The sequence below is a fragment of the Benincasa hispida genome, chromosome 6 (genome assembly GCF_027475165.1).
Source record: "Benincasa hispida cultivar pf3 chromosome 6, pf3_genome.v1.1, whole genome shotgun sequence".
NCBI classification, from domain to species: Eukaryota; Viridiplantae; Streptophyta; class Magnoliopsida; order Cucurbitales; family Cucurbitaceae; genus Benincasa; species Benincasa hispida.
The window spans coordinates 48,870,564-48,882,358 of NC_143483.1; the positions used below are offsets into that span (position 1 = coordinate 48,870,564).

Sequence of the window (11,795 nt, forward strand, 5' to 3'; positions counted from 1 at the left end):
GACCCCTTATAAAACTTTTTCGATTTTGAAATAACGTTTATTTCTTTTTCCTTCAGTTTCATCATTGATTGATAAGTTTGCAACTCATTCAACAACGTCGTTAAGTTATAAGTGATTTTGTTCATGACAGGGTTTATCCTGAATGGTAGATAACTCTCTGGGAGAGATTCCAGTATCATGCTCACTTGACTTGTCTTGTCTATCATTGCCCCGTGAGTCTCCACAATATTGAAATGGACCATCATGTCGAGAACATGTTCTCTTACGTTGGTTCCATCTTTCATGCGTGTTACATAAACATATTTGATGGCTTCATGTCTAACAGAAGATAACGGTTGCCCGAACATCTCCTGTAATGATGTCATATTCTCACGGGCTGTGGGCATGACCTCATGCTTCTTGTTGAGTACATCAGATATACTCGCCAAGATATAGGCCCGGGCTTTTTCGTTCACCCTCACCCACCTATCATAGACGTCCCGAACATTTTAGGTGGCCATTGAATTGGGAACTGGAAGACACTCCTCCGTCAACACAAACCTCAAATCATCTACTACTAATATAGTATTGATGTTTGACTTCCAGTTCGAATAACCCTCTCAATTAAATTTATCAGAAGCAAGCAATTGTATGATTGAGTTCGACATTGCTGAAACATTTTATTAACTATGCATCTAAATCCATTTTTAGTAAAACTAATAAAGTACCCAATAAATCTTTATTTATTTGCAATAATACTTAAGTGATTTAGAACAATTGCTACCGAGGGGCAGTCAAGAATTCCTTCACAGAAGCAAGACAATTCTTGACCAAATATTTTTTTCCAAAATAACTCATATTCCAATAGTTCTTTTGGTTATCGTTTTCGGTCAAGATCTTTACTAACAATTAGTAATTCTTGTAAATGTGACCCGCCATTTTCAGATCTTATAGGACGTATGAATATGCCTCCGAGATAGAAGACAATATCTAAGACAGAACTATAAGACCCTATTCATTTTACTGAAGCCTGGGTTTTTCCAAATCCTATGTTACAACCCTCCGAGGGGATCGCCGCGGTTAATGACTAGCTGTGCCGCCTAAAAACAATAGCAAACGCAACATAGGAATTTCACGATTCAAACTAATGGAGGTGGCCATAGGAAAATGTTGACACATTTCCTTCACCCACTTACTATGAACAACCTCCCTCATTCACCTTGTTATTGACCCATGTAAACACTTTCTGAATGGAGCAGTTGAGGTAAAATCGACACGAAGCCGAGCATGGATCTCACGGTGTGAACTCTTGAGGACATGAGAGCTAATAACTATATATCAAATATATTGTTAATCTACCACTGAAGCATTCTAAATGTTTGGGTATTTTACTTAGGCATGACGGCTAATTTCATACAACCTAAGTCTAAGTGGTTTATCCAAGTATAACTCTCATAATTGGATTTAACCTACAATGTCTAGGTGATAAATCATTTTATTACCTCACATCACTCACGCAAGCTCATAAAATCAGTTAACAATTCTCAATAGTTTGGTCATAATCCCCAGGTACGAGGTGTTCTGTAAACCATCAACTTAAGTACCCCCAGCCTTAGACAGGTTTATGAACCGATATGAGTTTGTAACCGTATTTTATAAGGTAACAATCTATTTTAACGTTAAAACTAGTTGTTAACCTAAGTGAGCATGCAGTTGTTCTTTGTTAAAGATTTTAAATGTCTAACCAATTTTATAACAACTTACAAAATTTTAGACATGCTTAACATCCACAACATTCAACAAAGGCATCTAATATACCATTATATTAAACATAACCCTAACATGCATACTATATATTATAACTACTATAACATACTTTCAATGCATGTAACATGCTTTCTACGGTGGTGTTTTAAATCTACATGGCATACTGTATGCATATATATGAATTATTTAATTATCACATACATCTCATGCATAAACAATTAAATACTAACTGATATGGTTTTCATTTTGGCATAAACAAGCTAACAGATGCCTAACTATTACAAACAACTTCAAAACCGTCTTTGAACCACTCGAACCACTCCAAACCGAGCCCAAGCATCTTGAACCAGACTGGATGAGTCTGAACCGGACCAGCCAAAAACCCTTTGAGGCTGAACCGGATTGGACCTTGAGAAAACCGATCGAACCGGTTGCTCTCGGTCCAACCTTAAAGTCTTGCTAAGGCCGATCGTATAGCACTGAAGGCAATCGTCTAACACCATTGCCTTGTGTTGAGAAGAGGTACATGATCGCTTAGTGTCTGCCGCAGCTAAACGATCGCTTAGCTCTATTGTATAAAACTACACCATCGCTTAACACCATCGCCTAGCGCTTCATGTCATCATTTAGTGTCCGCCGCAACTAAACAATCGCTTAGCTCTATCGTATAGAACATCATCGCGTCGTTCAGCATCGTAGCTAAACGATCGTTTAGCGCCATTGCATAGAAACTTCAACGCATCGCTTAGCACCACATCTACACGATCGCTCAGCATTGCATCTAAACGATCACTCAGCACTATCGTATAACACTTCATCGCATCGCTTAGTGCGTGCCACAGCTACACGATCGTGTAATGCCATCGTATAGCAAATCCAACGTATCGTTTAGTTCCCATGCAAAAGCTAAACGATCGCGTAGTAATATCATATAGCATTTAAATGCATCGTTTAGCTCCCGCAGGTACACGATCGTTTAGCATTCAACATCACAACGACCAACGCCCATTGTTATATGATCGTCTAGCTTTTCTTCACATCGTGTAGCACCTGGAGCTAGACGATCGCTTAGCAACTGAACCTCAACAACGATTTTGAGTAGAAGTTGAAAAACTGGAACAACAGCTCTACCTCTTTCACTTGTTTCTTCAATGACATCTTAATTTCAACTCTAATAACTCCAAATAAATTATAGGCTCTTGCTAACACATATAAGCTCATGAAACAAGAGCCAATTACAAATTTAATTGAGAAATTAAAGAGAATTAAAATGCCAAAACTCAGAAAACCATATCAGTGCATCAGTTTCATATATCTCATGAAAAAAACCCACCACACCAAAATTAAACCAAATTGAATACTTATATGATGCTCTGATACCAATTGTTAGAGTAAGAAAATATGCAACGGAAGTATCAAGGATCCATAAGCATTCAAATTCACTAATTTTGGCAAAAACTAAAGCATGCTCATCTAAATAAGAGGGTTTTAGATCATACCTTTGTAGAACTTTTCAAAAACTTAATCAAGCAGCAGTAGTCTTCACCGAAGATCACCATGAACCACCTCAAGATCTTTCCCACTATCCTCTTGGAGCTTTAGACTGAGTTGTGGGACTCAAGAACAGCTTGAAGCAATGAGGAACAGAGAAAAGCTCACAACAACACACTTTCGAAGAACCCTTCTTCCAACTGAAATTTTCTCTCAAAATTTCTGTGTAATGCATGCCTTCAATTCACTCCAATCTTCTTTATTTATTGCAGATGAATATGGAAAGAAGAGATATGCATGGCTTGTAGCTCATGCTTGGAGTTTTAATGAAGAAGAAGAAATGGGCTTTGTGTGAGCATGAAGAAGATGATATTGGAAAATCAAGTTTTTCCATTTATGAATGCAAATCGATTTTTCTAATTTTTCTTTAAAATCAAAATCTTGATTTCAAAATTCAATTTTGATTTTAATAACTAAAAAATCATATTTCAAAAAGTAATTTCATAAATTGAAATATTAATTAATTTAATATCAAATATTAAATTAATTTTTTCACAATAATCATCTTCATATATTTAAATCATATTTAAATATATATTTTCCTATTCCGTTTAATTTGAACGTTTTAAATTAATTTCTCAAGTTACTTTAAAGCTTAACCATTTACGAGCTAGTAGGGGGACCTCGCAGACCTATAGATCATGGGCTCCAACAATTCGAGATTAATCAGCTAAACTCATTAGTCCGATCTAACCCCCATTCGTTAACTAATGGGACACTCCACTATAGCCCATAGTTGAACTCCCCTCACTGTAGATATATTATGTCCACTTTATAACCATAATTAGTAAGTTGATCCTTCACAGGTTGTTCGTAATCACAGCTAGGTCAAAATTACCGTTTTACCCATGTGAATACATTTTGACCCTCTAATGAACAATTCTAATTCATAATCCCTATGAATCAAATCCTTTCTCTATCATGAGAAGGGGGGACCCCGATTGTTCAAGATCTGGAATCAGTACTTAAGAGAACAACCTATCTGCTAACCCTAAATCAGTTAGGAGTGAATTCCATCTTGCAAGGTTATGTCCTCAGCTATTCATCCGGTCTTATCCTCAAAATGGGAAGCTTATTGAGCAGTGCTGTTGGACTATTCTCACTGTTTGCAGATCAAAGGATAATCCTGAACAAACAGGAGTTCATGGCTAGCTCAGGATTAAGATCGAGTTAACCTAGGTTATTTGATAAATGAAATAATCAGTTTTAACAGTAAAAGGTTGTTATAAAGAAAAGTGACTATTTTCGTGGTCTAGTCTATATGCAAACTCATTGCATAGGATGCCTCCACTCACATGTCTCAACATGAACGATTTGTGGATCACATCGTTTGTAGCACTTTACAACTTCTTGTAACAACTGCAGAGTGGGCCGCATCCAATAGTGTTACCAGGATGAGATACCCAATTTCATCCATATACTCATTAGACCATTTAGGTTATATACTGTCAATTTGATTCTGTTTATGTCACTACATAAAGTTACAATATTCAGACTATAGCCAAGGATATGTTTATTGAATTTTCATAATAAGATGCAAAATCAACAAGTCATTATTATTGATAAATAGAATGTTTAACACGAACTGCGAGTTCTAGGAGATTCCTAACATTTACAAGACTTATAACATCTACAAAATGGGTCGTATCCTTAGTGTCACTAGGATAAGGTACCCAACCCTTATCCATCAACTACATACCGTTTACGTTATCATTTAAACATGATTCACTCGTATGTCTCTACATACATGTTTAAATTACATAAAATAACCTAGGATCTTAATTTATTAGAATGAGTGTATGCTCATAAAATAACAATTATTTTAATAATAATTTTTTCATATAAAGTTTACAAAACTATGAGAATAGAAAGACTTAGAACACCAATCCCAACATATATACATTAGCATTCGGCCCATAAATTTGAACCATTTTACCATCTTGGACTAGATGGAGGATATGTTGGTAATTTTGTATGTAAGCTGGGGTTGGTTGCGATTCGTGGTTAGGCGTGTGCGTGTCTTACTTCTCTCTCTATCCTCTTTTCAGTTTTCATCATCGAAGAAAAAAGAAACCGCCATGAGAAACCCGCGCGTATAAACTCACGTCCCGCAGGAGCTGATGTTTGAAGAGTTCCGACCGAGGAGCGAGGACTGCACATTATCATCTCATAACCTCGCCGTCGGTAACAGTTTCCGTATTTTCTCTGTAATTAAGCTTCATTTCCATGTGCTTTGCTTCACCAAGACCTAAATCGCTCTCCCTATTCTTTTCTTCAACTTCAATTCCTTTCGCATTGCTTATCAATCCTACTTTCTTTTCCATTTTCCTAGTGCTTTCATCAGTTTCTTTGTGATCCTCTACTTTGATTCATTCCCGAGCTCTCTTGCGGTCGTATCTGCATCATGCCGGTGCATCTCACGCCGAATGCAATCTCTGCCATTGTCGCTGGTGACATTAATTCCAAGCCCCTGGTGCAGGTCCTAGATATCAAGCTCATCGGTAACGCGCAGGAGAGGTACAGCATCTTGATCTCCGATGCCGTTTCTGCTGAGCAGGCTATGCTCGCAACTCAGCTTAATGATGTTATTAAGACTGGACGAGTCAAGAAAGGATCCGTTATCCAGTTGATCGATTATGTCTGCAGTCCCATCAAGAACCGAAAGTTCGTTCTCTCCCTCGTACTTCATTAACTACTTTTCGTCATCCATTATTACAATATTATGTTGAAGGAATCTAGTTGTATGTGGCGTTATTGTTCATTGTAATTTGCTTACTGGCCTTCTCGGACAGGGTGATGTAAGTTTAGTAACATTAGGTGTGCGTTTGAAGCTTTGAGATGAACCATTTAGAAATTCATAGCTGAAACGGAGAAATGGTTATTTTGATTTGCATTGAAATCTCTTATGGAAAACAGTTTGTATGCTTGTTTGAAATGATAGGTGTATGTACGAATTACTGTCTAATGTTGATACTAGTGTATTAAATTTTAATCATCGATTAATTGTCAGTTTAAATTATTAAGTGGTTTCCTGCCGATAGATTTCTGTTCTCTCCTTCTCTTTTTGTTCAAATCTGTGCATATGAACACATCATGGGAGAAAATGTTATATTATCAATGTATATGCTTGTTTGAAATGTTAAATGGATGCATGAATTACTGTCTTTGGCTTTATTATATTTCGATCGTTGATTGACTGTACGATTGAAATGTTAGGTTTGAATAAAAGTGGTTTAATGTTGATAGATTGCTGTTCTCTCCTTTTTTTCTTGTAAAATTCCGTGTTATGAACACATCATGGTAATGAGGTTATAGTCAATTTACATACTTGTTTGAGCTGTTAGGTTCATGCATGAGTTACTGTCTAAGTTTGATAGAGTTAATTAAATTGTAATCATTGATCAATTGTCTATTTGAACTGTTAGGTCTGTACACAAGTGGTTTAGCGTTGAAAGATTGTTGTTCTCTCCATTTGTTCATGTTAAAATATTTGTATATGAATACGTCATGGTATAAAAGATTCTATAATCAGTTTATAAACTTTACATACCTGTTTGAAAGTTAGGTGGATGTATGGAATACTATCTAAAATTGATACAGTTTATTAAATTTTAATTATTGATTAATTGTCCATTGAATTGTTAGATTTGTACAAGGTGCCGACAGATTGCTTCTTGCTCCTTTTGTTATTGGAAAAATTTGTGTTTATGAACACATCATAGGAAAAGAAGGTCCTATTGTCAGTTTATATGCCTGTTTGAGATAATGGAATGTTAGGTGCATGCATGATTTAATGTTAAGATTGATACAGTTTATTAAATATTAACCTTAAATCTTTCATTGATTGATTGTCCATTTGAATTGTTAGGTCTTACACAACTGGTTTTAGGTCTGTACACAAGTGGTTAAGTACCAATAGATTGTCATTGAAAATCTGTTTATATGAACACACATCATGGGGACAAAACGGTCCAGTTGTTATTTCATATGCTTGTCTGAAATGTTTGGTCCATGGATGAACTACTGCCTATGGTAGATAGGGTCTATTAAACTTTAATCATTGATTGAATGTCCATTTGAGTTGTTATAATTTTACACAAGTGTTTTAGTGCCATACATCGCTATTCTCTCTTTTTGTTTTGTTAAAATTTGTGTATAGGAACACATCATGGGGAAAAGGTCTTATTGTCAGTTTATATGATTCTTTTGAAATGCTAGGTGCATCCATCAATTATTGTATTGTCTTAAGGTTATTGAATTCCAATCACTGACTAATTGTCCATTTGAATTATTTGGTTTGGGTTTAGTGCTAATCTCTCATATTCATTTTAAAATCTGTGTATATGCTGTACATAATGATGTATGAGAAAAGGTCCTATTGTTAACTTTTAGCTGTATGAATAGTGTTGCTTTGTGGATATGTCCTCATGATCATGTTAGTTATGGTATCTTACTTCTCTTTCTGTGCTGACAGCTTTGTAAACTAAATGACTTATAGATTCTTCACAGTAGGATTGATATTATAACTGAGCAGGAAAGATTTTACACTTTGAGTTAAATCTACTTCTGACTTGCATTGCTATAACTAGAGCCAATTGTGATTTCTCTACTATCTATTTACCTATGCAGGATTATTGTTGTGCTCTGCCTTGAAACTATTATATTGGATTGTGAGATAATCGGGAATCCAAAATCATATGCTCAATCAGAGAATTTTGCACTAAAGGCAACGCCATCTAGAAATTTAGAGCAACCTGTCAAGGTTGGTAATGGTCATCCGAGTGCCAGAAATCCAGTTCATAATGTGCAGAGCTTCCAAGCTACAGTTCAACCTCCATATCAGCCACCTCCAAATTATAAAAATCACGGTGCCATCATTAAGAATGAGGCACCAGCTCGTATAATTCCCATAGCTGCACTGAATCCTTATCAGGGACGATGGGCTATAAAGGCAAGAGTTACTGCAAAGGGTGATCTCCGTCGCTATAATAATGCCAAAGGAGATGGAAAAGTTTTCTCTTTTGACCTCCTTGATTCTGATGGAGGAGAGATACGTGTGACCTGCTTCAATGCTGTTGTGGATAGTTTCTATGAGGTTATAGAAGTTGGTAAAGTCTACTTGATTTCTAAAGGTAGCCTAAAACCTGCGCGGAAGGATTTTAATCACCTAAAAAATGAATGGGAGGTTTTCTTGGAGGCATCTTCCACCGTGGAACTGTGCCCAGATGAAGATGATACCATACCAAGACAGCAGTTTTCTTTTAGACGTATCAGTGAAATTGAGAATGCTGAAACCAACTCTATTCTGGATGTTATTGGTATTGTAACATCTGTCAATCCATCGATTCCTGTTTTGAGAAAAAATGGTATGGAAACTCAAAGAAGAGTTGTGAACTTGAAGGATGCGTCTGGCAGGAGCATTGAGCTGACACTGTGGGGGGAGTTTTGCAACAAAGAAGGTAAAAAATTGCAAGAAATAATTGACTCGGGGCTCTCTCCAGTTTTAGCTGTGAAATCTGGGAAGGTAAGTGATTTCACTGGGAAATCCATCGGGACAATTTCTTCTACTCAGCTTTTCATAAATCCAGATCTTTCTGAGGCTCACATCTTGAGGGACTGGTACGATGGTGGGGGGAAGAATTCTACGTCTCTGTCCATTTCTAAAGAAATTATGCCAGGATCTGCCAAGAATGAGATTCGGAAGACTGTGTCTCAGATTAAAGATGAAGGACTTGGCAGAGCTGATAAGCCAGATTGGATAACGGTGAAAGCAACAATATCGTTTATCAAAACAGATTCTTTCTGCTACACAGCATGTCCATTAATGATTGGAGATCGACAATGCAACAAGAAGGTGACTAGATCAGGAAACTCAAAGTGGCAGTGTGAAAGGTGCAATCAAGAATTTGAGGATTGCGATTACAGGTATCTTCTTCAAGCCCAAATTCAAGACCATACTGGATTGACATGGGTGACAGCCTTCCAGGAAACTGGTGAAGAGATTCTGGGCGTTTCAGCCAAGGAGCTGTACATGTTGAAGTATGAAGAGCAGGATGAAGTCAAGTTTGGTGAAATAATCAGAAGTAAAATTTTCGATCAATTTCTGTTTAGGCTCAAAATTAAGGAGGAGATGTATGGGGATGAACAGAGGGTGAAAAATACTGTAGTCAAGGCAGATAGGGTAAACTATACTTCAGAAAGTAAATATATGTTGGATTTGCTTTCAAATCAAAATTTTCGAGGTAACAAATGATTTCTTGTTGACTAGGCGATCTCATTCTGTCCAGAATTATTTCTCTTGGAGAACAAACAGAATTTTTTTTTGTCCAGAAATTCCTAGAATAAAATGTATTTAGGTTAAGCTTGTATATCAACATACATTGAGTGCTCAAGATTGGGAATATTGATCATTTGATGTAAAATAGGGCACAAAAAATTTATAGGTTAAAGTTCGTCAAATGATGGTAAGACTATAACCAGGGAACTGACATATTGTTGAGTGATGGGATACCTTTCAGTATGCTTTTCTAGGTTGAATGCCGTGGAGGACTTTGGGCACATGAAGAAGGCAAAGCAAAAGTGATCAAAACCAAATGAGTTTTGAGACAAATAGAAACTTTATATTGAATATATCATAGTTTCTGGTGAATTTACAGCAGGAGCCGCATATTGATTATTACACACAAAACACAGAAACAACCACTACAAGACAACGGAAGAAAATGATAACATAATTGGTGGAATGTGATCCCCGCAGCTCAGGTTCGCTTGACGGGATCGAAATTGGCGACGCCGATAACTGCACCCAAGATAGCAGTGACGACTACTCCACCGGCGGCAATGCTGAGCAAGAAATTCTTGAGAGAAGGACTAACTCCAGGGCCAGCAGCTTCAGCCACCTCGGGAAGCACCATGGAAGCCGTCAGTGCAGTTGCAGCGAGTCCTGCAACTGCCTTCTCCTTCAAAGAAGCCCGCACTTGGAACTTGGCGCTGGAGTTTGACGAAGCATTCGGCTTGTTGGAAGGCCTCAAAGGCAATGGCTTGGCAAAGGCTTCGGCCAACCTCGCTCTCTTCTGGGCAGCGTTAGTAATTGGCATAGCCATTGAAATTGCAGAAGTTGAAGCCATTTGGTTCTCTCTTGGCTTTTCTGTCAAACTCGATTTATGAAGCTTTTCCTTTTACTGAGCTCAAAAGAAAGAATATAGGTTTTGTTAAGGTCTCTCTACCCGACTTGATTTTAGGAGATAGAGTGAAGATAGATAGTGGTGGTGGTGGAAGCTTGACCGAGTGAGCGGTCCATATTTGAGATATCATGTCAGCTTGCTTTCTCTACCTCTGTTCCACGTGGCAAGTTTTGCACTTGAAACTGACGATAACATTATCTTGTTCCCCCAATGACCTTCCAGGAATTGGTTCGGGGGATGTTGCACCAATATCCTACTTATATTCTTATATTTTCTCAAATCATTGTGGTATTATTTTCCCAACATTAATTAGATTCAAAGGACGAATGGCATAAAATTTGCTAAGGTTAGTTAAGTAGGTTTCTGCACGACAATTCTGTTTAACTTCTGATACATACCCCATTTGACAATGGAATTTGAAGATTATCCAAAATCTACAGGCTTGTATGAATCCAAACATCTTGAAGAATTTCACTTAGAGGAAAACTTCCATGCAGAGGGTCTGCACAAGCATGTCACATTTCAAGCTTTAGGGCAGTGACTTGACTGGCTTGTTTCATGCAAAGTTATGATTTTTTTTTTCCCGTTTCATATTAAAGCTTGAAACGTGGAGGGTATGCAGGTATAAGTGCAGACCCTCCTGTGGGGAAGTTTTGCTCATTATCTAATTTGCAAGAAAAACAACTAAAGGCTTTGAAGAGTACATTGAATCATCCTAGGTAAGAAAGTAGATGGAAAATTGGGCAAAATGACCTATTAGAACTTCTATTTTGGTTTTTTAACCTATTTTTTGAAAACAAGTTTTTTTACCCCCTTATGATGAAAATGATATAAGAATGGTTGTATAATTACTCTTATGTCCCTTATCACAAACCTATCAAATTAATTCACATTCTCCATCTAAAATTAATTTATCCAAAAATTATTCACACAAAAAATTCTCCACTAAATTTGTTGGTTGTATAATTACTCTTATGCTCCTTATTAAATTCTCACTTTCAATTTCAACCACCAACCTACCAAATTAATTCACATTCTCCACCCAAAATTAATTTATCTAAAAACCATTAACAAACAATTTTTCTCACCAAAAACTCTCCACCAAATTTGATTTCTTTACAACCCCACAAAAAGTTCTCTTCATCAAATTGTTTCTAGAACAAAATTCGTCAAGTCCAAAACTTGTATTTCACGAAGCTGTAATTTTGCACAGTCCGTCATAATTTTCTATGTATTCTCAATAGTCACTAATTACTGGAAAAATTGACAATGCCCTGCATTTTATATTATTTATAAATTTTTGGAGTTTGATTT

General features: G+C 36.8%; 2 protein-coding genes across 4 annotated transcripts; one reads left to right on the forward strand and one right to left on the reverse strand.

The window, feature by feature from the left end:
* The first annotated feature begins 5,221 nt into the window (after window positions 1-5,221).
* RPA1A (replication protein A 1A) lies at window positions 5,222-10,525 on the forward strand. 3 transcript variants are annotated; one of them, XM_039034080.2, is made up of 3 exons: window positions 5,222-5,481; window positions 5,630-5,961; window positions 7,927-10,525. In XM_039034080.2, the coding sequence occupies exons 2-3, from the start codon at window positions 5,702-5,704 to the stop codon at window positions 9,548-9,550; spliced, it is 1,884 nt and encodes a 627-aa protein (XP_038890008.1). In that variant the 5' UTR covers window positions 5,222-5,481; window positions 5,630-5,701; the 3' UTR covers window positions 9,551-10,525. The 3 variants fall into 3 exon arrangements, with proteins under 3 accessions (XP_038890008.1, XP_090170606.1, XP_038890009.1); XM_090314480.1 differs by having other exon boundaries at window positions 5,333-5,504; XM_039034081.2 differs by having other exon boundaries at window positions 5,351-5,477.
* Window positions 9,896-10,424, reverse strand: LOC120079733 (uncharacterized). The gene has a single exon (XM_039034082.2). The coding sequence runs from the start codon at window positions 10,422-10,424 to the stop codon at window positions 10,056-10,058; it is 369 nt and encodes a 122-aa protein (XP_038890010.1). The 3' UTR covers window positions 9,896-10,055.
* Window positions 10,526-11,795: the final 1,270 nt, after the last annotated feature.